Source organism: Sinohyriopsis cumingii, chromosome 14, assembly GCF_028554795.1.
Source record: "Sinohyriopsis cumingii isolate HCF-2022 chromosome 14, ASM2855479v2, whole genome shotgun sequence".
Lineage (NCBI taxonomy): Eukaryota > Metazoa > Mollusca > Bivalvia > Unionida > Unionidae > Sinohyriopsis > Sinohyriopsis cumingii.
In genome coordinates, this window is record NC_142974.1 from 49245184 (window position 1) to 49271931 (window position 26748).

The 26748-nt window shown below is 37.3% G+C and overlaps 2 protein-coding genes across 2 annotated transcripts in view; both read right to left on the reverse strand.

The window, feature by feature from the left end:
• Positions 1-26748, reverse strand: part of LOC149783747 (uncharacterized) — a 70248-nt gene that overhangs the window by 25115 nt on the left and 18385 nt on the right. The gene's annotated exons all lie outside the window — the stretch shown is intronic.
• On the reverse strand, positions 14037-16353 carry LOC149783748 (uncharacterized). The gene has a single exon (XM_089931987.1). The coding sequence runs from the start codon at positions 15966-15968 to the stop codon at positions 14502-14504; it is 1467 nt and encodes a 488-aa protein (XP_089788113.1). The 5' UTR covers positions 15969-16353; the 3' UTR covers positions 14037-14501.

A 26748-nucleotide genomic window follows, 5' to 3' on the forward strand; every position in this document is an offset into this window, starting at 1 on the left:
GAGAAAAAACCCACAATATCTACTATCCACAGAAACGTTCGCGAACGCATACAAACCCAGAATATACTACCAGAAATCCCAATATATATTAGCCACACACGGGAAGGCAAAAATACACAATATCGACTATCCACAAAAACGTACGCGCACTCATACAAACCCCAAATATACTACATACACACGGGAAGGACAAAAAAATGCCTCACAATATCTACTATCATCACAAAATTACGCACACGCACACAAACCCCAAATATAATATCTACACACGGGAAGGAGAAAAGACAAACCCAAAATATAATAGTCTCACAAACGTATGCTCAAGCATAAAAACACACACTCTACTATCCAAGTCTTTATACCAATAATGCAACACGGCATCTTCCGAGATGAGACTCCAAGCTTCGTCTAGATACTCGTCCAATTTTTCTTCTTGACTCAGCATCTAACATTTATCGTGTTGACTTTGACTGGGATGATCATTGTCACATCCATAGCAATCTTTCTCGATCAATGACTTCTCTCAAACTGTTGATTTCTATCGTATTATCCCAGCTAACACGCAATGTTTCACAACGTTGCTATATGGTTGTGTTTTGGTTACGTGAAAAAATAACGTTTTGGCAACGTTGCTAAAACGTTACACATAAATATGATGTTAAGTGGTCTTCTGATCTAAAAGATATTGCGAATTACAAATGGTATGTATATGCATTGATCCTAATAGTATGGACAAGAAACAATATAATTTTTGCAAAGATAATATATAACGTTTTTACAAGGTTGTACCAATGTTGTGGTTAACTTTACATTATCAGGGGGAATAATCATAGTTTCGTAGTTTATTCATTTTTATTTTCAAAACCAATAACTAAAAGAAGTTTGCAACTTTTGTTGGAAAATATTTCACTCGTCAGCTTTTTTTATATATTACAAACATGACATACTGTGATTGCCTTGACAATATATTACGTATCTACGAATCGAAGTCTAGCTCATCCTGTACCGACCGAATCACATTTCTGACAGAGAAGTATCTCCTGTTTCCAGCTATTTTGAACCACCAAGGTATGAACATTAAATAGTTAATGTAAATTCGCATTTTTAGTTGCAGGAAATAACGTTTATTTATTGGTTGATGTCAGTTGATGCAATCAGGCACAATTAAACTGCTACGAGCGAGGCGCGAGGCGGTGCTGCAATTGCATTTTCAAACAAAGAAAATCGGAATATCGGCCAACATGTTCAACTCATAAAATAACCTAACCGTTTGACATATTTCTGTGACTTTTATCCGACTCGTATGAAATAAATTATAATGTTACACTGGTATATTTTTGGAATGAAAAATATCGATGATAGAATAGGTTACCGTGGTAAAATGCCTTCCGTTAGGCTAACATTTCGAATTACGATCGCTTAGCTCAAGAGCGTACGATTTATCGTTCTTGACCAAAATATTTTTGTTTTAAAATAACCAGTAATATAAATTAAAATCAATCACAAGTGAAATTTAAATGAATTTATGTTGAGACATATGTATTCATATGCTGATATACATAGATGTGAAAATATTAAAGATAATAAAAGTTTGATAATTTAGAAATGAATTATAGTTGGTTGTAAATAATCTAATACTGATTGTTTCTGTGATAATTATACTTTTATGATCAGAGAACAAAATTCCATTGATTTAATTATGGCTTGCTGTGATTACTGATTTTAAAAAATATTTATCCAAGCTAAATATATGAAGATTACCCTGTAATGCATTTATTGGAGGGGAAAGACTAAATCCGTGGCTTGATACTTAAGTTTAGCATTAATTGGAAAACTGAAGATTAGTAATCTTTTGATATACATATCTTGATTCTACCATTTAATTTACAAACTTCAATATAATTTCCCTGGTTAAAATCCGTAACACAAGAAAGGTAATTATGAAACCATGCTACATTTGGAAAAGCATTGCCAAAAGTATATATAAATTTCATCTATTTATCTGTCTCTTTGATATGATGGTTTTAGGAGTACTTATTCATGCTTTATATACGAGGTTAGATGTTTCGTTCAAAATGAATACATTTTGTAATATATTGTATCACTGCCTAATATACAATGTTCATTGTGACCAGTATGCATTTTAGTTTATTTACCAATAACCCCAGGCTCATTTCTTTGTTTCTATATTACTACAATTAATGACTAGTGATTATTTTTGTATATTTAGCTGCATCCAGAAGGACAACACCATTGCAATCCCCATCCACTCTAGAGCGGAGAATAGAACAATTTCTCTCTGCCAGCTCCTCTACAAATAGTAAGTATTGAGGATGGGGAAAAAATGTAAACGAGAATAATGAAAGAAGTAATACAGATATTAACTTGTATATAATCTCTTATTTCATTTGCTACTCTTTAAATATGAGTAAGTCAATAATACACTGTATTCATGAATTTAATTGTTATCTAAGTAATATAACTATTTTGTGTTAAAAAAATGTTGGGTAATTTGCAGCAGTAAAATAAAAATGCGTTTGCAGCATCTAAAAACGTTTTTGTTTCAATGTACATCAGACTCATTGGTATGTTGTCACTTCAGTTGATATTAGTCTTGTCATCTTGTAGACATTATAAATGGTAATGTTCAATACTAAGGCCATATACATTGAGTCAACATCAAAATTTGTTTGGAAATGGAAAATTATGACATGAAGCATACCTTTTTTGTTGCTTAGACACTGTTATTTCGGAACATTGTGAGATGTGTAATTAATTAAATTATAGGTAGTACAACATACTGTACAAGACTTAATTGTACATATAAACAATATTTACAATGAATTATTTTCATTGATGTGTCTACTCTGTTCATCGTTCCATTTTCATAGAGAACCTCTACCGCCAGGTTTCAAAATTATTTGCTTTTTGGTTTGAGTGTCGACGCGGAGATCGGCCACATGCATCATAGCTACTTTGTTTTTCTCCAAAATCGTTTGGTTTGATGTGGCATGTCAACGACGCCTTGCAATAATTGACGGGATGTCACCTTAAACCATCGTAAGACCTCGTTGAGACTGGCTTCTAAGACATGAGCACGTAATTCTGGATTTTTGTCGCGACAGATGCTGTAAAAGGCACGAATAAATTTGACAGGAAAATGAGAATGAAATGATGTTATACTGACGCTGTGTGAGAAAGACCCATAGTGTCCAAGGTTTTTATAGATTTTTAGTTGTTGTTCTTAAATCGATCAAGACTTTTTTTAGACTGGCTTCTAAGACAAGAGCACTTATTTGTGGATATGTTTCGCGACTGATGCCGCACGAATCAGTTTGGCGGAAAGATGAGAATGAAGGGATGTATCCCTATGGTAAAGTGAGGTGATTGTGAAGCCGAACTCTCTTCTAGTACACGATTTGATAGACTTTTTCCAAAGGTCGACTGACGATTTGGTGAGCGTGTAAACAGTCTGATGCGGTTCACAGGTGGTCACTTTAAAGTTTCCATCTTGTCCAGACTGCAGGGCTTCTTTCAGCACGCCAAAGTTCACCATTCGACTGTTGCGATAATTTAGCCAATCCTTTCACTTTACACTCCGTGTACACTACTCCTTCTTTGTTCCGGTATTTCTTTGTCGTACTTTTTAGGACCGCCACTAGCAAAACTTAGAACCTTTCGTCGGGGTGCTTGTCCGTCCAGGCTCCGAAACGGTCTCCTTCGATGTCAACCGATCGACGTAGATAGAACTGCCCGTGTCAAAATACAGCAGTTCTAAATCTTCGTACAATTTTAATAGAGCATGGGTGGTCACCTGAGCCGCAATGATGATATTACCAAATTCGTCACTTCTACATTCCAGCTCTTCATCATAATTGACTAAGATAAAGTGTTCACGAACGACGTCCGCGTGTTTTACGTATTTGTATTTAGTTTTGTAGTGAATCATCAGGACGTTGCGGAAAGTTTCTGTCAAATAATCCGTCTTAGGTAAACTCGATCGATGTGCCATTTCACCCTACAAACAACTGAACATCAATTTGGCCAGGTTGTCTAAAACGATTCCCTCCTTCTCTCAGTATTTCTCTTTAAATTTCTTTTGGTATAAGGGAGTGTGGCACTAGGAAGGAGAGCCGCTGGCTTCTTGTTTCAATTTCAAAAAGTCATCCACGTAGTCTGCGAACATATCTTTCTGAGTCTCGTCGCCCTTGTGTTACTGTTCTGTCTTGGAAAGTGGTAAATTGCGTACACTTCTAACAGTTGGTATCCCAAATCCAGATCTTTAAACAATTCCACGCTGACTAACGTTCACGTCAGGGCGAGTTCTTGCACGCTTCGACACAAATACGGCAAATGGGAAGCTTTAGTTTTCCTTGTATGCATCGTTGGCGGTACACAAAGGAACACGCTTTAGCATTGCTGCAGGCATCGTTCAAAGGATAGATCCCTCTGTGTTACATGAAGAGTTCTCGAAATTTTACACAGCAACGCCGTAAAATGTTCACGTCGGAATGACAATACTTTAACATTTCTTCTTGAAAGTCGAAAGGGTCCGTGAAGTGAGTGGGCTACCTGTACCAAGCGTAGAGAGCTTATCGTTGTTCGGTGCGCATGTTCTTGTGGTCGTAGTAGTCGGCTTCAGGCAAATGGGGCAGGATAGCACGTTGATTGGCTTCGGTAGTGAAAAAGTGTGGAAAATAGACTTTGGCCATTTTTGTCATTCCAAACACATTTTAGGCATTCCACTCAAAGTCATGGCCAAGTAACTCCTCGAATCTTTAAACTGCACTTGTCCCACTTGCATGGAGATGATTTTGGCTCCGTTCAAAGTCACTTTAGGACATTCGGTACTTTATTCCATATACTATCTGAAACGAAACTGTCCACCGTATCCCGATGAATTGTGAGCCATCACCGTGGCATGACGATGACAATCTCCGTAACGTATGATATCCTCTTGACTCCATGTCTTGTCGATGGGGTCTAAGATCCATAGGCGAAACCGGCAAGCGTGCTCAGTAGCCGAAATATTTTTTCACGTCCTCCAGTAATCTTACTGAAGGACAATGGCTAAATATAGGTTCTTGGGTGCACTTCTCGCACGTCAATGAGTCACGCAGAAATTAGGAATGTGAATGCCAGTCTCTTGCATACATTCGAAATCGAAAAAGATGAAATTGTCTTTCTTCTAGTCATCTTCCTCCTCTTGTTTGGAATGGTATTTTTGAATGTAGTATTTGTGCTCCAACTCCACATTTTGGTGACAAATGTGACATTCTTTCCTGAACGTACGTGTGACTTGATATTATTTTTACGTATGCTTGTCTACAAGTACGGCACAATCTCATGAGTTGGCAAGCACATTTCGTCATTGAACTAACTTTGCGTTTTCAGAAGTTGTTGGTAACATGTTGGACTGACAAAAGCGCGATGACAAGCGGGGTAATGCACTCGTTCTTGTTTTTCGTCAAGACATGGTTGAGAATCCAAACATCCTGAGCATTTTTATCCAAAATCCTTGTAGTGCTCTCGATTGTTATAGCCATAGTCATCTTTCTCACACTAGTAACCGAATCCCATGAATGTGATGATATTGGTGATGGCATCAAAATGCTCATCGTGAAAATAGACGTGAATGTATATAACGTCTTTGAATTTTTTTCCACGAAACAAAAGATGTCCGCGCACTTCTTGAGGGTGCTCTTTCAACGTGTAGCGTGGAGCCAAAACGTCTTGTAATTTTTGCATTTCAAGAATGCCACAATGGTTGTCTTTGGATAGACCCGCTTGTTGTAACAGGAGTTCTGCTTCTCTTTGTTGTTTGGATCGGTTCGATCGTCGGATGATCTCCCAGTCTCTTTTCCATTCTGCCGTGTCGTTCTTGTCGGCATAAGTTAGTCCTAACACGATGTCACGGGTAAAGACATAGTGTCTTGAGTGTTGTTTGTTTGTATGAGACTACGTTTAATGCTGCAAAGGTAGTGAACCAAAAACACCTTTTTTGCGTCCTCTCCCTTGAGGAAGAGACACGTGGGTCATGAACATAGTCGCTTTTCCATCGGTTATTTAAAACCTGTCGTTGGCTTGTTGCACGTTTTGAATCGTGTCGATGACTTTGGAACGTGTCAATTCTGCAGCACTGCTAAACGGAAGACTTCAAACTGTCGTGATGAATGGAAAGTCTCAAGTGATCGTCGTATTTGGCTTGACATTGCCGTCTCATCGTGAGGTGGTTCCCATCGAATATTCCATCTTTCTTCTCAACGGAGATACATCGTATAATCGGTTGTTTTCAAAATTTTTGTATGACTGAACTTGAGGAACTCTTATCGATGCAGGCAGGAGATTACAGGTCTTAAGAAGGAGTTCTTTATCATAGATGATGCTGAGCGTGCCATGTTCATAGAGTTCTTTTTGCTGTGCTGCTGTAAGCAACACGAAATGATGTCCTATCCCAACGACGTTAGTGAGTGAGATAGCTACGCTGATGTCGATATGGAGATGGAACGCGTTGATGATGGCATCCTAGAGATCTTTCCGATTTTCCACGATGACGTACGTGAGATACCGCGTAAGATCCAAGTCAGTGATCTCTACGTCTTCCATGTCTTTATGGTAAGATAATTATAATGTCTTCTTCAGCGGTTTTTCACTCAAACATCGCATGCAGTACTTCCTGATCAGATGTTCTTCGTAGATGATATTTACGACTATGTCCAAGGATTACTCTGCCTTATGCTCTCCTGTGAGTAACGTCTGTCCACGTGTTGATCCTTGTACTTTAGTCAGCGTTAGTTCGAGCGTCATAGGAACCTGATTTCGTAAGACCGTAGCGATCGCTTCGTGGAGCGCTTCGAGATGATGTAAACTCACGTCGGTCACAAAGACCTCTTCATCATACATCTTTTATAGAATTGGGTCACATAGTTTTGGTCATACACCTTTTCGAAGTGTCTTAGTTGCTTCAGGCCGCATTTGGCTATCCACCATGTCCACGGTGAGGCTGTCCTTTGTTTTCAGTTCATAGATCAGCAACGACATGTCAAATGGAGCATCTTTCAGGTACGATTGGATTTTATTGAGCATTTTCTGATAGGATAACATTGTTTATTAAGTGGTTGTTTTTATAGAAACGTTATAAACCAAACCAGTACATATAACATATATAAAGCAATACAAAGCCCAAATAAATCTTTTAATCAAGTGGCAGTTTATTTCATCGGTTTTATTATTCATCGTCCTTGAACACATTGAACCTTCTTTATTATGTTACACTCTAGCTTTCAAAACTTTCTTTCATTGCAGCAAAGTTACAAACCAACAAAATGTACAATGAATGAAGCTCACCCCCCCCCCCCACCCCCCCGGAGACATTGTAATTCAAATAACGCATTTGTCTCTACAAACTTATTGCTTTCTTTTGCTTTGAAATAATGTCTTGGGTGATAATGTGTTCTCCAGATATACATTGGCGACCAAGAGATGATTTCTGGAAATTCTTAAACCTTGTCGCGAATGGATTATTCATTTGTGCAGCCATCGCAATCACGCGATCAGAAGTCACACCGGCAAACCCAATGGATGTGCCGTATTCCAGTCAAGGGAACTAATTTCTCCATTTTCAGTAACGTTAGATTCACAGTTATTGTTTGTGTTCTATTTCTGTTCTTTTCTTGGCTAGTGATTCTGAGTGCAAGTAGTTTTCATCTGGAGATCATTTCCTAGTCCGACAAGCATTTAGTTTAGTTTATTTGGAGGACATGTTGCTGATCTGAGTATGAAAAATAAAACAAACAAACACGCTCTGTTTTCTGAATTTCTTCTCTTTTAAAGATTTTCCTCCACGTCTTCCTCACTTTCTCCTAGTCTTCTTTTCTTCTCTTTTTTCTGTTTCTCTGTGTGTCTGAGTTCTACCTTTGGGGAGGGTACCTCTTCTTCCTGTTCTGATCCCCTCTCTTCCTCTTGCTCTTGTTATCTTTTTATGCCACGCGATGAGACGCTGAAGTTCGAACATCACCACAAAAAAAGGCTCATACGCTTTATATCCTCTTTGACTGCAAGGCCAAGCTGTAAAAAGTAGAAGGACCCTATACAGACCCTAGCCATTCTTTCACTCAGGTGGAACGTAACCATGTCCCGTGCTCGATTGGTTATAAAACGTGTTATTCCGCTGATGAATCATTGTCGTCGGGGTATCACCAGTATCGTGGTGATGACTTGTTCTATGAACAATTAGCGATAGAGTTAAAACGCATCCAGGAGATACGAAGGGATCCAGCACCGATCATTTTATTCAGACAGTAACAGCTATAACAGCACAAGTCAACTCAACGATGCTACATCTGCGAAAAGTGCATTACGCCTTACAATAACAAAGTTAGAGACCACTGCTATATCACTGGAAAATGTAGAGGATCTGCTCACGCGGACTACAACTTACGATGCAAGGATCCAGACTTGATTTAAGTGATTGACCATAATCTACAAGTATGATGGGGACTCCATCGTGACAGCCATCAGTCATCCACGCGTCTAAATGATTCTTGCTGAAAGGGGGACAAGCATTATATGTATCCAAAACAATTTCGAAAAATACACGTCCATCACCATTGGACATTTCGGTTTCATTGATTCATTCCAGTTTATGTCAACGTCGCTGGAAGAACTCGATAAAAACTGTCCTAAATTCACCCATCTCGATAAAGAGTTTGGGTACAAAGCCAATCTTCTCAAACAAAAAGGAGTTTATCCCTACGAATACATCGATTCATCCTCACGCTTCTACGAAACATTGCTACCATCGCATAAAGACATTTATTCCCATCTAAGCCTGACAGGGATCACCGATGATAAATGTCAATACACATGCAAGATATGGATTGAATTCAACTCTAAAAATCTGGAAGATTACCACAATCTTTATCTCAAAAAGGATGCTCCTACTGGAGGATACCTTCAAAATGTCCGACGCAGATACTTGGGTCATTACTAACTCGATCGCCTCTGTTATTTCTCATCAACGGGACTCTTCTGGGATGCCTTGCTTAAACAAGCCGGTGTGATCTAAAAGCTCTTCAACGATCCATACATTTTCACGTTCACCGAACAAATGGTACGAACAGGAATCTTCGTCATCAGCAAAACGAAAAAATAAAATAAAAAAATACGTCATAGCTAAACACAATTATATGAAACACTACGATCCGGCCAAACCATCCGTGTACTACCTGGACGCGAACAATCTCCATCATTGGGCCATGACACATCCCCTTCCTGAAGGAGATTTTCTCCGGATCAGCGAAGCAAGATTCATCCAAGAAAGACAGACACGACATCTCAACGGCTGGGGCTATTTTACCGAAGTCGATCACAGCTATCCACCCCACTTCCATCCATTTCACAACGATTATCCCTTCTGTGTTCTGTGCTGACAAAAATTCTTGTGACCAACTCAATGCTCTCGCCGGATCAGCTGAAACAAAAGAAGCAGTTTGGGCTCGGAGATACTAAGGTGAAAAAATCCATACCCAATCTCAACCACAAACCCATAACAGAATGCAATATCGACTGCTCGAACAAGCTCTTCCGCATGGGCTCGTTCTCGAAAATGTTCATTGAGTACTGTTTCGTCAATCTCGTGGGATGCAACCCTACATCAATCTCAACACAGCACAACACGCCAAAGCCATCACAGACTTCGAAAATGACTTCTTCAAACTCATGAACAATAGCGACTCCAAAAAGACCATGGAAAATATTCGACATCGAAAGGATATCGAAATCGTCAATAATCAACGTCGACGAAATAAGCTCGTGCTCAACGATGTCTTTGTCACCTTGACGAAGAACTCGTCGCCAACGAATCCAGAAAAAAATTAATATCTTGCTAGACAAACATATCAACGTCGGTGCAGCTGTTCTCGATTTTTCGAAAATGTTCCTGCTGAAGTTTCATTACGACTTCATCAAGCAAGTACAGTAATAAAACCACACTGTTCATGACTGATACAAGACTTGCTCGTGTATGAGATTCACGACGACCATGTCTACAATGACATGTATCAACATCGCGAAACCTTCGACCTCAGCGATTATCCTGACACAAGACCATTACACTGGAAAGAAACTTGGAAAGTCAAAATATGAAACTTGTGGAATAACCATCACTGAATTCATAGGACTTAGATCCAAAAGAGTACTGCATTTACCGTGACGATGGCATCCTCATGCAAAAATCCAAAGGAGTCAAAAACCCTGTCACTGCCAAAGTAACCACCCACCAGCCTTACACACAATCACTGCATGGCCATCTCCAGTATTATCCCATGATAACTTTCCGTTCACAACGGAACGAACTATCCACAACACTCGCTAACAAAAAAAAATTGTGCCTATTTGATGATAAACAATACCCCACCAATGTCATTCACACACTTGGTGATCGACACATACGAAAACCAAAGTGAGCCAGAATCCCCCTTAAAACCACAAAAATCAGCTGCTCCAGAACTCTACTTTTCCATAAGTGAACCAAAAACCAAATCACAGAGTAAGAAAGTTTCAGCGGGGTCATTATTTATGTTTTGGGCATCAGCACCTAAACAAAATCAAAATGTGCTATGTCTTTTACATGTAAGACTAAACGGCAGTTAATATACTGCTTGTCATAAAATGTGTACTATTATCGGTTTCATTGTACTTCGCCCAAGAACAAATTTATCTAAAAATCAAGGCGGCTAATGATTCATCTTGTTTCTAATAAGTTACACTTAAACTTTAAGATCTTTCTTTTATTGCAGAACAGTTAAAAACCAATAAAATCTGCAATGACCCCCTGACAGTGTAATCGAAATAAACGCATTTGTCTCGGCAAGTTTACTGATTTATTTGTTGTGAAAGAATGTCTTGGGTTATAATGTGTTCTCCAGATATCTTGTGACGAACAAGGGCAGATTTTTTAAAATTTTTAAACCCTGTCACGAAAAGATAATTCACTTTTGCAGTCTTCGCGATTAGAAGTCATACCGGTAATCCTAATGGATGTGCCGTATTCCAGTCAAGGGAATTATTTTCTCCATTGTTCATTAAGTTAGATCCACAGTTATTCTTTTGCGTTCTGCTTCTTTCACTTTCTTTGCTAATGATTCTTAGTGCACGATGTTTTAATCTGGAGATCACTTTCTAGTGCAACAAGCATTGATGTTAAACATGAAGATGACATTTTGCTGAGTTCGATGGAAATCGCGTGAGTGCTCGCGAGATTAGGGGAAGCTACTCCGTCATAACATTGCCTATGCTAGTCTGGTTCCTTATTTTGTATCTTCCCTGCATTGCAATCCGCTATACTAATAGAGGAGCACAACAGAGGGAGTAAACAAAGAGGGGAACTAGTCAATGCATATGCTCGAAGTATACACGATGCCACCCCTCGTCCAATGCATTGGATATTTAAAAAATCCTGATCACATCATGCGAATCCTTTGCGTCAACAAAAAAAAAAAAAAAAAACGCACGGCAACAAAATGTGGGTCAATTTTCTCCAGCGTGCGTCCCTGACGCACAAATGTGCGTAAAGAGAAACACTGCTTGGACTGTATTTTATATATCCTATCTGACTTTTCATATATAGAGAAATGTTTTGCTTAAAATGTCAGGTACACAGCACCAAAAGAAAAGACAACCAGCACCAGAGAAACCAGTCTACAATCAAGAAAGAATGTTTGGCTTTGTTATCTGCTTTGAGCATTTTGTAGTATACGAGTTTAACTCCTCTGATTAAATTATTTAATGAACACTATCCACTCACTTTCATTAAATAACAAATTCAAAACAATAATCATAAATTATTGAGGAGTCTCATGCTGCATGAATACAACAGCAATATTAGGCATATCTGTTAAAAAAATAATGTGCTTGTAGATGCACTTCGATGTATATAAGAGTACTACATTACTGCAAGCATATTTTGCGTCATTTATAAAACATCATTTTGTAATTTTAATACCTTCCATATATCTGACAGAGATCACGGAAACGCTTAATTATGCGTATTTGGGAGCCAATTCATGATCTGGGACGCAGAAACTCACTGAGACGGGAGTCCTCCGTACGCATGTAATAGGTGTTTGGCAAAGACTTATCAGTCCTGCTTCAGTTCCCTGATTTGTGGGAAAATGTGTTGATCAGTTAGCTGTGCTGATATTTACAATGACAGAATTCAATGACTGAAAGACCCCTTGATGTACATACATGTTGCCATTATAAGAGTACCTCAAAAAGAACATGATGCAATAGCTTGGCGGCAAGGTCAAAGGCTTTGACAGGCGGCCGTGTGGGAAAATGTACTGATATTTACAGGGATTGAATTCGGAGTCAGAAAGAGATAAACAACTTTAGCTTTCGTTATTGTTTTCATTTCTGAATGTATCGGAATAAGTAGTGCACGAGAATCAAGACATGTTGAGACTTAGACAAAATGCCATTCGTAAATTTGGATAAGTATTTTGGGGTTAGATGGCAAACTTACGAAGATTGTAATGTGATTCAGAAGAGTGCTAAAGCTGCTAGAATTGATAGTTCGGATAGGACTGTAGCTAAGTGTAAGAAAGTGTGTTATGCCTAGCTTAGTGTTTGGAAGAAGTCCTTACTTACATTGACTAACCATACTTTTTTTTAAATGCCACTAGCCTGAGTCCGGTTGCTTCTAGTGCAGTAGCGAAATGTATTCATCAATAGATCAGTGGCTAGGCCTAGTTTTGATATCAATTACGTTGACAAACAAATTCCTGCCCATTCACAAGCATATGTTTTGATAGCTGATTGACCATTAACCCTTTTCCAGAAGGTAGCAACCATCAATTTCCTGCATGATATCCTTTGATGATAAAACATACAAACATGTGTTTTAAGATCAGAATCGGTGATCTGGGTATATATTAACTGCTTCTTGAACACTATTTCGTCATAAAATTAGTTTGAAACTATAAGTGAACCAGTAGGCTTTACGGGAGATAATGGCGACTTCGCTAAGTCGGGGATGTACAAGTTTATTAGATTTTCTGTTTTGGTATATCATCGGGCAAATATTTTCAGAAAAATATAGAAATCATTGAAAGCAAAGCCAATGTATTATTTTATTAAAGATTTAACTTTAAACTGCAAATTATGTAGGTCAGAAACGTATAGGACAAAGCTATATTGTGTAATTCGCGAGATGCGCTTTAAGGTCAAAGCTATTTTCCGACTTGACACATATTTGCGAAAGTACGGGGAAAAAACCGCAAATCAGATACTATTGAACTTTTGCCTATAATTACTACAAGGACGTAGACAAATAAATAAACCATAAATCTGCCATCCTGTCAATCGACTGTTGTAATGAAGCTATATTAAAGTGAGTGATTATATTACGAAAACCTCTAAATCTAAAAATAGATGCACTCACGTCTGTGTTGATTCTGTAGGAGAGAAGGGACTGCAACTTTTGATGGGAGTCCTGGATTAATAGTTTTAAAATCCTAGCAAGACCTCTGTCTGAATAACATAATATCGAAATAGAAAATTTCTTTTATAAATCTTGCCTTTTTTTATGAGGGAAATAGTTTTGTATAGCTATATTGTGTCCTCAACTATTGTTCATGTCTGTAGATTGTAAGATAATAGTGACTTCTAAAGTATATGTTTACTAAAATTTTAGTTCAAGGCCTTACCTCATTTAAGAGCTCAGAATGTTCTCAAACAAATTTGTTGACAATAAGATGGAAATGACCCATATAGGAAAGTCCATAGCATACCGTTTTGTCACAGGGCAAAAGATAGGATAGAAATGACAAATATTGGGAATTCCATGGCATACGGTTGACTTGTGCCACAAGGCAAGTGAAAGTTTGTATAGAGTAACAGAGAAAGAGAGGTTCAAAAACAAAATATTCATTTCCTATGTCATATCAGTCTTTCAGTATCTATTTTCAGAGTTCGTAGTTGTGTTCCAATATAACTGTAGAGGAATCAAATACATTATTCATATAAACAAGTCATTGACTTTCTGGATTTATTTGGGATCTCATTATTAATAATAATAATATCGCCTTTTTGGATTTTTCTTACGTTGTAGGCAAAATAAATTTTAATTTTAATTTAACTTCAGTTCTTGGTTTCACTTTCTTCCTGTTACACAGAAGATCATAGATTTGTAACATCTCCAGTATGTGTCCTTCTGTGTTTATTCAAATCTCCCTTTGTCACAAAACATTTCATCACATGCTTACACAAAAATTATTTATTTGTAATGTCCACTCCCACTAAATATTTTTAAACATTTTGTCACATATGTCACAATTTTAATGTCCTTTGTTTTTCTCCAGTACATGTCTTCATGTGCTTATTCAAATTTACACTGAGAATAACATTTCATCACATACTTCACATTGAAAAGATTTTCCCAGTATATGTCCCAGAATGAATATTTTGATGCCATTCAGACTAAACATTTTACAACACATTTAACAGTTAAATGGTTTTTCTCCATTATGTATTCTCATGTGCTTCTTCAGAATTCCACCTCGACTAAACCTCTTATCACATACTTCACAAATAAATGGTTTTTCTTGAGTATGTGACCTCATGTGCATCTTCAGATTTCCACTTTCACAAAACCTTTTATCACATACTTCACACGTAAAAGGTTTTTCTCCTGTATGTGTACTCATGTGTATATTTAGAGTTCGACTTGCACTAAAGCTTTTATCACACACTTCACACTTAAATGGTTTATCTTCAGTATGTATCCTCATGTGCTTTCTCAGATTTCCACTTTCAATAAAACTTTTATCACATGCTTCACATATAAATGATCTTTCACCAGTATGAGTTCTCATGTGCATACTTAGAGTTCCACTTTTACGAAAACTTTTTTCACAAACTTCACACTTAAATGGCTTTTCTCCAGTATGTGTCCTCATGTGAACCATTAAAAGTTCATTTTTACTAAACCTTTTATCACATATTCCACACTTGAATGGTTTTTCTCCTGTATGCATCCTCATGTGCAACTTTAGATTTCCACTCTGACCAAACATTTTATTACATACTTCACACTTAAATGGTTTTTCTCCAGTATGCATCCTCATGTGCCTCTTTATATTTCCACTTGTATTAAACATTTTATTACATACTTCACAACTAAATGGCTTCTGTCCAGTATGTATCCTTAAATGAATCATTAGATTTCCACTCCCACTAAACATTTTATGACATACTTCACACTTAAATGGTTTTTCTCCAGTATGCAACCTCATGTGAGTCATTAGATTTCCGCTGGTATTAAACATTTTATTACACACTTCACACTTAAATGGCTTTTCTCCAGTATGTATTCTCATGTGACTCTTTACATGCCCACTTGTATTAAACATTTTGTTACATATTTCACACTTAAATGGTTTTTCTCCAGTGTGTATCCTAATGTGCATCATTAGGCTGTCAATTGTACTAAGTATTTTACTACACACTTCACACTTAAATGGTTTTTCTCCTGTATGTATCCTCTTGTGTTTCTTCAAATGACCATTTGTACTAAACTCTTTATGACATATTTCGCACATATATGGTTTGTCTCCTGTATGGGTTCTCATGTGCACATTTAAAGTTCCATCTCTACTAAAGCCTTTATCACATACTTCACATTTAAATGGTTTCTCACCAGTGTGCGTAGACATGTGCAACCTAAGAAGTTCGCCTCTGCTAAACCTTTTGTCGCATATTTCACACTTGTATGGTTTTTCTCCAGTATGTATCTTCATGTGCGTAGTTAGATGTCCACTCTCACTGAACATTTTAGTACATACATCGCATTTAAATGGTTTTTCTCCAGTATGTGTCCTCATATGCATCGTTCGCTGTCCACTGCTACTAAACCTTTTATCACACAGTTCACACTTGAAAGGTTTTTCTCCAACATTTTCCATCATGTTGTTGTGCTAGGGTTTAACGCCCTTTTTCAGCACAAGATAGTCTATATATGGCAGCCTGTATAACTGGTGGAGGAAGCACCCAGGGAAGAACCATCGACCCACGAGAAGCTACTGGCAGGCTTTCTCACGTACCCACGCTAGCCGAGCCTTGGACTCGAACCCACGCAGACAGAGGTGAGATGGCAGTGATCCGGAACGGTGAGCGCTTTAGACCACTCGGCCACTTGGGGCCCTTCCATCATGCTATCATTCAGAATTCCAGTCTCGACTGAACCTAAAATCACTTACTTCGTATTTAAATGGTTACTTTAAATGAATAAATATGTCTGTGTACATTTAGGTAATCACTCCGGCGTACCATTACATCACTATATTCACATTATGTGGTTTTCTCGGGTTGGTATAAATCTCGAACAGAACTCCTATAGGAGAAATTGCTTTTTTAGGCATACAGTTTGCTTATAAACGTTATTCAATAATTTTTAAATGGATATAATTATATAATTTAATAAACGCTTAAAAAAACTGTATTAAATTTTTTTAAAAAAAAATATGTAGACAGCCTTTATTTTTGACCTAAATAGTTATTTAACCACGAACGCAAAACGGACCGTACAATCAATTTTTAATTATCAACAAAGGCCTCCCCGAATTGTATTATAATGTTGAAAACAAAATACCGTTAAACAACACTCTTGATCAACGTTTATCATATGCGTTTTAGCTTAGCTCACCGTTCTGCACGTGTTTTTATTTATTTGTCTTTTTTTATACTTTTTTGTGTTATTTTTTTTGTTTTGTTTTCTTTGTTTCTTTTTGGTGTGTGTGTGTGTGTGTGTCTTTTTTTTTATTTCCATACTCAGACCAGGTCGTTTTTCATCTTTACAAATTACAAAGCTGTATTTGGTTCTCCATTGTCATTGAAACAATGTAATACTTAAGTATCTTTCTGTTTCTCCATAGGTCGATATCAAGGGATTAAATGTCTCATATATAATTTAAAGAAACCCTGTTTTCTTATTGTTCAACATCTCTCCGCTACTCTCTGAAAACAATATGTTCCACAGTGTTCGCATAAACTCTGTTAATTTCAACACTTTCCAGCCTACGACTACCTTTACACTATGATTACCACTGCCAGAGTTGTTCATCGTCCAGTTTATTGAGAATTTGCCATTTTTGGCAGGCTTCATAACGTGTTCAGCTATCAATGGTAATAGTTTGTGATCAACGTATTGTCGGACTTGTTATCAATGCATGCTCGTCGAGTGGTTAATGACCCGAAAGAGGCTGGATGCGAGAGTGGCGGGGGTGGGGTGGCAATGTTGGCAACAGTCCCCCGTTTTTTGGTACCATCTTGTAACCCAAATTCACTTGTTTCACCTGCAGCAGAACCGTCGTTTTACCTTTCGGTTCAGTGCCTCTCAAATACTTTCTATCCAGCTTAATTCAACGTTGCAGCAACGTTGTACTAAGAATATAGCAACTTTGTCATATAACGTTGTGGCAACGTGTTTTAGTTAACTTGCTGAAATGGTGATACAGCTGTTTCTATAGCGTCATCAAGTAACATTCCTACAACATTCTGACAACATTTTATATGTATATAAAAAAGGGAAAAGAGAACGCGTCTTGTGCTTTTGAAACCCATTTGCCCCACTACTGGCAGAGAAGTCCAAAACTTCCAATAAACATTACAACACTGTCAGACCGAGAAGTTGTATTTACAGTTTTCATATTGATATATGAACATGGGAATATATAGACATATGCACTTTCCACATGTGACGATTTTATATATGGACTGAGACTTTGTACAGATAATATATGTTCAATAGGCATTCTTTTCAATTATTGTATGCACAATCTTGGCATTGTCAGTAACTCCGTTGGTAAGCTTGAATTTCACATAAAAAGAAATGTAGATTTTATATGAAATCGCGTGTTTGCTTGATACACGATTTTATGAAAACTCGTCGCTTGATTAATTGAACGTGTTATTTGTGATAAAAATAATGAGGACTTTATATAGCGCCTTATCGTTAGAAGCTCTAAGCGCTTTACAACATTAGACCTATACCATAAAACACATATAATGATATTATGACAGAAAACAAACGCCATGAAATTAGAAAACATAAAAACAAGCTGTAAATATTTAAGGCAGGGAACATTATTAGGTCTTTAAGTTTGTTCTTGCAGTCGAAATAAGTGCATTTTAAAAGCACTCTTGAATGGGATCACTGTCTTTGTCTCTAAGTTCAGTGGGAAATTTATTCCACGTTGCTGGGCTCTTCTATGCAAAAGAACATTGTCCATATGATTTCGTTTTCGTAGTAGGAATAATGAGTATACGATTGTCAGAATAGGAGCGTAAGTATCTTGCTGGTGTGTACACATGGGTGAGGTCGGATAGCTATGTTGGACTGGAGTCCGTCAGTGATAAGTAGCACAGAAAACAAATTTTGTGTTCGATTCTGGATCGAATGGATAGCCAGTGTAGGGTACAGAGCAGCGGAGAGGTGTGCTCTGATCGTGGTACTCTAAATATGACCCGAGCAGCTGTGTTTAGAACTTATTGAAGTTTCTGAAGTAGATGTTGAGATGAACCAGACATAATTGAGTTACAGTAGTCCAGTATTTAAACTATTAATGAACATACAAGTGTTTTAGTGGCATCAACTGAAATATTTTTGCGAATGGAGCTGATGCGTCTCAGCTCAAGATATGCAACCTTGCATATGTTCATGACATGTTGGTGCAACGTGAGAGTACTGTCCAGAGTTACACTTAGGTTTCGTTCTGACTGAATTTAATGGTGGTGTTACTGATATTTATTGTCTGAGGTAAAGGATGTGATTGAGAAAGTCTTTGTGTTGTGATCAGAAAGGCCTCAGTTTTATTATCATTCATCTGTAGCTTGTTACATGTCATCCATGATTTCACATCAGAAATGTACCTCTCTAAGCCTTGGATGGTAGCATCAACTTCATTTGGGTGGCTAGATTTGTATATTTATGTGTCGTCAGCGTACAGTTGGTGAGACACTGGATCTATGACACTTGAGAGCGGCTGAGTGTATAGAATGAAGCGAAGAGGTCCAGGAACAGACCCCTGTGGAACACCACAACATAGATTAACTGGGCTGGAGTGTATTCCGTTTGCAGATACAATATGTGTCCTGTTGACCAAGTAGGATTTGAACCACAGTAAGGCTGTATGATGAATGCCAAATACTTGCTGGAGACGGTGAAGTCATATATCATGATCTTTTGTGTCAAATGCTGCAGACAAATCAAGGAGGGTGAGAACTGTAATCTTTCCGCTATCCAACGCAGAGAGAATGTCATTAACTACTTTTAGAAGAGTAGTTTCAGTACTGTGGCATGGGCGATATACAGATTGTACATTGCTGAAAAGACTGTTTGAATTCAGATGAGATACAAGTTTGGATAGACCAACCTTTTCTAAGATTTTTTATATGAATGGGAGATTAGAAACTGGGCGTTAGTTCTTTAAATCGTTATGGTCTAGTGTTGGTTTCTTCAACAGAGGCTTTACAATGGCGGTTTTGAAACATGATGGGAATTCGCCGGATGAGAGAGAGTATTAATAACATCAGTTAGTGAAGGCAATACTGGATCTAAGCACTCAAGCAGCAGTAATGTTGAAATTGGATCACGTTCACATGACTTAGGAGTACTCTTCATCACGATTGTGCCTACTAAATCCATACAGACAGGTTCAAATGATGGGCTGTGTTTATATTTTGTATTCGTTGATGGTTGGGTCTAATACACTTAAGAGTCGGGATCCAGTGATAGATCTACTGAGAAGGCAAAATCGGGTGCCTCATATGTGGTTATAGCAAACAAATTACGACTAGATAGTGTAAAGTTGCATATGTCACGTGCACCCGTAAGCAGTTTGATAAAGTTAAGTTACAAATAATCCAGACCTAACACACTAGCTTATATACATGTTATCTCGTCTACACAATAGATACGAAGACCCATGGAATTCGCATTTTGTTTTCCCTCCATATTCTTCATAGGGTGAGACAAAAAATTATATCATGCCTCTATCTTAGATTATGTATAACACCAGCAGATGCGGCTTTAACGTCTTGATTGCATATTGTTTATGTATTATATATTGGCCACTATGGACACACATATTCATTCATCATAAATCGGTGTGAATGAGTGTGCGAGGATACATGATTATGACTATAGTCGTTTACATATTTTAATAATGAGCCTAACCCGGCCAGTTCTACAAAGGGCTTGTTGAATACTATATATCAAGTTCTGTGCAGATTGTCTGAACTGATTCAACGTCCAAGACAACATACTAGTCTTGATACTTGAGAAAACAATCAAGATAGCTTTATGTCAACCTAAGACATGAAATATGACACTACTTGGGCAACATACAATAGGATCCGTGCATTCCAACAATATTGCATTTATTACAAATAAGGTCAAATGAGAAAAGGTACCAATTGTACAACCCCAGGTGGGAAGATCTTAACGTGTAGGGAACACTGTATTAAGAAATAAATAAAAACACTAGATGTGATTGGTGCATTATGTACGATTTGTACTTTCTGTTAGGTTAAAATAAAGTTGATCCACTTGGCAATATTTGAGATTATGTTAATTTATATCTAGATCATATTTTGTATTGTTTTTGATTTTTTTAAATGTGGTACACATGACTGAAAATGTGTCTGTTGTGGCTTGATAAGTCTTACCCCTGTCTAGTTCCAGCAGAATTATCTCTCTTAAATGCAAATGAGTACCTGGTTTTGTCCTTGTCAAAACAACAATCTAACATTGTTGTCTATGACAGTGAGTGACATGTATGCTGAGGTAGGATAGAAAGTATATTTATTTCACAAAACATTACCATTGAGGTCTATGGTAAAACAATTATTACCTTGATACCTATTGGGAAGAACAGCCTCAGATTGTATCCATAAAAACGCATACATGTTCGGCGGCATTTATGAACTGTACTAGTTTGATGTAGGAATATAAATGGATGCTGATCAGTTTTGGTCAAATGTTGACAGTCTTTTAAGAATAACATGTATGAAATCTTCAGAACATATCACAAATTGGCTTGGGATGGGGGCTTTTGTAATTATAGTTATGATAGACATAGACTGATTGCTTTATATCTGTGTAGACAGCTCCAAGATTGGTATACATGCAACAAAATAAATTATGTAAAGGTAATATAGTTGAATTTGGCGAAATATTGACTATTTTACCTGCGAAAGATGAAAAATCATGTATAAAAAGCAACTATCTTATTCATGTAAAGCATGTCATAAACCAGGATAGAAAACACTCTAGGCTCACTTTTAGATATATCAATTGTATCATATTTAATATTCTGGTATTAGTAATTTTATTTAATTAATTTAAGATATGGTATTCCTTCCTATATTAATTTTAATTGTCCTGCTCCAAATGTCCATTTATGTACACTTTCCTGCCTTGAAATTTTTCATGCAGTTTATGTAGTTAAGTTCTTTTGCATTTCCTTTTGTTGAAGTAGCAGAGAATACCAACAGACAAGAGCAGTTTCTTTAAGTGAGCATTTCCCATTGACACTTGTATAAGCGCAATTAGTATCTGCTATTGACTTTCAATTAATTTTATTTATTTCTGTCCAGCTGTTCTTGTGGAATTTCCATATTAGGTCCAACATTACTGAGTTACAAATATTTCAGTCACATATTGCCTATTCCTTCCATTGAAGTCCACACTGTTCTTCAAACTTTGCATCCCATCGCGAGAATTAAAATCGGCATGGGATCATATGTGAATGGTTATGGAAGGCTGCTTTCCACATGCCGACGTTGTAGGAAACATGCACTATGGGATATAAAAGAGCCCCCTTATCTTAGAAAGCAAAATTAATAACTCTTGAGGTATCCACAACATATAGAAGACTGAATGTTAGGTTCTCACTTAATCAATAATGTATTTTTGGATAATTTAATTGCATTAAAGTTAATACATGTCGTTCATAAACTTATCTATATTACATAGATAATATATTAAACCAAATAAAAATACAACACCTGATGTATGTCATTCAGTTATCTCCATTACACCAGACATAACATTTCAAGAAATAAAAACTGCCCCATATATTTGTCCATGGTAAGGTCATCAAACTTTCATTTCTTATTTTGTCATTGCTGTTTTTGTCTCCTTTAATTCTTTTATCATTAGCTACATGTTCCTTTTAGATACACATTTTCCTCCTGTTTTAACTTCATTTGACTCGTTATACTTATTGTTTATATTTGGCATTTTTCTGTATTTTATTCCCCAAATTTCACCACCAGTCATTAACAGCCACTTAGAACCTGTGATCTGCTATATTTGCTAACTGATTGGCGTACTGCATCAAGTTCATTCATACAACAAAGTGGGGAAGCTTTATATTTGTGTTGCAAAGGGGATGGACATGTAGACCTTTGTGTGAGGATTTGGGGTTAGTGACCTAATGTATCTGAAGACAGTGTAAAGTTTTCAGAGCTTCTACTTTATAAGACTGGGTCATGTCAACCTGTTTCTGATGCTAGGTTCTGCATATTCCAAACAAATATAAAGTCCTTTATTTTAGATGAATTATACGTTTTGGCGTAAGAGAGGTACATACTATCTCGTAGATTGACATTTGACCTCGTTATTACATACTATGATAAAATGTGATTTATCCCATATCACCCATGTCAAGTTCAGTTAGTGATGACATGAATAAAACAACTCATATTTAAAACAATTCATTTTATTCCCAAACTATAGTTTGGTAGTAAAGCACAAATATGAAAACGGCAGATGAAACAGTTCAAAGACCATTTCATACACATTAATAAAAGACAGAGCTTGGTACCTCATAAAATTGTTTTTGACAAGCGATACTAAACTTATACATTTCAAGCTATATCACAGATTATTGAACAAATTAAGGATGGCTATAGGTATAACGGTACCAATTGTACAACCCCAGGTGGGCGGAGTTTATGTTGCCAGGATTATTGTATTCAGAAATAAACAACAACACTAACTGTAATCGGTGCATTATGTAAGAGTTGTACTTTGTGTTAGGGTTACAAAATGTTGAACCTGTTGGCAACATGTGAGATTATGTTAATTCATATATAGATCATATTTAGTATTTTATTATGATTTTCTTTTAAAATGTGGTACACATGACTGAAATGTGTCTGTTGTGACTAGATAACTCTTACCCCTGTCTAGTTCCAGCAGAGTTATCCCTCTTAAATGCAGTGGAGTATCTGGTTTTCTCCTTGTTGTTCTAGGGTTCAACGCCATTTTTCAGCACTAGATAGGCTATACATGGCGGACAGTGTAACTGGTTGAGGATGAACCCTGGAAAACACAGGGAAGAATCACCGACCTACGAGAAGCTACTGGCAGGCTTTCCCATGTACCCACGCTAGCCGAGCCTTGGACTCGAACCCACACAGACAGAGGTGAGATGGCAGTGATCCGGAACGCTGAGCGCTTTAGACCACTCGGCCACTCGGGGCCCCTGGTTTTTTCCTTGTCAAATTGACAATCTAACATTGTTCTTTATGACAGTGTGAGACAGGCATGCTGAGGTAGGATACAAAGTATATTTATTTCACAAAACATTAGCACTGAGGCCAATGGAAAAACAATTGGCACCCTGATACCATTGAAATCAGTATATGGGCGGTGTAACATTTTCTATACAATATGAAGGGTACATCTTATAAAATATTGAACGCATAAAATGTTCACAGATAGACTGATGAATAGATTTCCCCCAGCTGTAACCATTTTGTCTATTCCTATAAGTTGTCTTCTCACCCATATATATATATATATATATATATATATATATATATATATATATATATATATATAGTATTAGAACTGGTCGGCTTGGTGTCAGGATAATGTGACCAAATGCTGCATGTCTGCGGCATGATACCTCAGTGTTTGACATCACTATATACTGCCACACTGCAGACATCGTGGCAATATGACTGAAAAAATATCGACGCTACGTAAAGAATCCAAATCACACACACACACACACACACACACACACACACACTTAGGTAGAAGTGGAAGACTCAATGGTGTCTCGCGTAAAAATTGAAGCATCGTGCAGACTAGCAGCCTTCGATATCAGTTGTGTTTATCCCGATAAATCAACGTAGCTTGAAATCAAGCAAAACAGAATTAAACAACAAATGGAAATGATTATAGAGGAACATGACACAATCATACAGAGACAAACAACAAAAAAAGCAAAACTCATTTTGAAACAAGCATTGCGTTTGAGCAGGACCGTGTGCAGATATCCTGAAATGCAAAAACTTCACGATGCGTTCTCCCTTCGTTGTACAGGTAAAATATACACTGAAGCCGTTGATTGAAATTACGTTTGTGCAGAAAAGAAACCATACGTATAAGTATACGTAGGGTTGGATCATTAATGTGATATTCAAATATACGATAACTAACCAAGAAAGTCATTGAATGTATACTAGAACAGAAAAAAACGAAACATGACGATTGTGGTTGTTTCACCATTTTTTTTACTTAGAATATTCTCAAAAGACTGGAATGCATAGATCTAATCTATATGTGGTTCATACGTTTTGTACAAAGTCCACATGTCCAACAGGCATGACCTTCAAGATGAAATGGTGTAATATCGATGTTCGGATGTGGACATTTTACAGCGTTGTTGTGGAACATTTCGATAAATATTTCTGAAACATAGATGCATCTAAAGCAAGTGCTTTAGTGTGATGTAAGTTATGCATGCTCATATACACAATAGTCAGCAATCAACCCCATTCGTATCAATCTGTCAACCATCTTTACTTCACGAAAGCTTTGCGTTGATTACGTGTGAACCTCAAGACAAGTGGATACAACATGCTAGAAACGGTTGATAAAAATGATTAGTTATATTATGTAGATGGATAGGATTTAGAAAATAATTCGATCACTTCAGGGATGTTTGAGCAGGGATTTGTATGAAAGAAATTGATACAATTGTGTCTGGTCGTGGGGTTTATTTAACGACAAATATGAGACAAATGAAAAACAGAAAAGCACCTGCAGCAAAACAGAAAAAAATACTTAATATGCGATACTAAAACAGAACAGAACAAATACTTAAATATACAATACTACAAACGAGACAAATATGATACACAACTCTCACGCATGTAATTCAATGTATATCAACACGATAATATAAAAATGACAACTTACCAGACACAAAACCCCAAACATCCAGATAATACAGTTCTCCCAAGCTGTATTTGCCACCATTGGCATAGATGAAATGAATAAGATGTCTTTCGTTCAGAGACGATAAGACGAGCGCCAAGGGCATTTGCAATGTGCTTGGGGCTCGACGATATCGCCCCCTTCATGCGCCTCGTGCACTAATAGATGACACACTCACTCACGCGCTCACTCATGAAAACTACTAACCTGATTACATATTCCCTGCCTAAGTGTAAATGTTTACTGACATTTAACAAAACTGCCTGGAGCCAAACAATTTTTTTTATAGGAACAAATAATCAGTCAGTACTATACATCATGTCTTTAGAAATAAATTAAAACATTATTACATGACATTTACTCACATATGTCAAGATTTAAAGACAACCATAAAAATATGAAAGTTAATCCTCTTTAGTTAAAAAATGAAAACCATGCACAAATGGTTTTCTATTCCTACATGTTCCTTTTCTTTTTCTTCCGTAGTGGTACTAGTTATACTGACCTACTAGGACAGCCCAATTGCGATTCGAAACCACCCGATTCTCCCCGGGAGACTACTACCCCCATATTTATCCATAATTCCGCAGTCATATTGGTTTATGACATGAAAGACAAGTACAAAATAAACGGAACTGCAGAGCTTAATGAATAAAATTGCACGAAACAAAATTAAATACATACAACCACTGAAATTGAAACTACAATTATTTCATAATGATGTCAAATTGTCTCCATTTTTTATATTTTTGTGTTAGATTGACAATAAATTGAAAATTCAGAATCACTCCTACCTACGAAATAAAAACAAAGATAACACCCGAAAGATACGGATACATTTCAGTAATTCACAAACAGTAAATCGCCTGCGAATACCCCCACTGGCCCAGCCGGTCGGGTGGTTTTCGGTCTCTGGTAGAACACCTTACCGATTGCTGGCCTGAGTCTTTCCTCGACATCTGCTGTGTTGGTGGGCTCTGCACTAATCTCACGGACTAACCTTATGGGCCTTCCTCTGATACGGTCGGGTTCAGAACTGACCTTCGGTAGGCACCTTTTGGATATCCGAGCTGAGTGCTTTCATGTGAGCCACGTGAGGTAGGAGTAAAACGATTCGTTGGTTCATTGAAACTACTTTCATATTGCTTAGACCCTCTATTTTGAGAGCTTACGCTTTTAAGAGGCTGCGTAATATGGGGCTCAATAATAGCTCCTGATCTACTATCAGAGGCAGTCTGTGTGGAGTGTTAACGGGTTGGAACAAGCGCCCTCCCTCCCGACCCAACCGTGTCATATGTGTAGTATAACATACTTGTTCTCTGAAGCAGAACTCAAAGATTCAGAGCTCTACTCTGAAGAGGTTACGTTTTGTACACACTGGGTCATCTAAACCGATTTCATGGGGGGGGGGGGGGGATTGCAAGGAAGATAGTCAAAGAGCAAAAGCATAT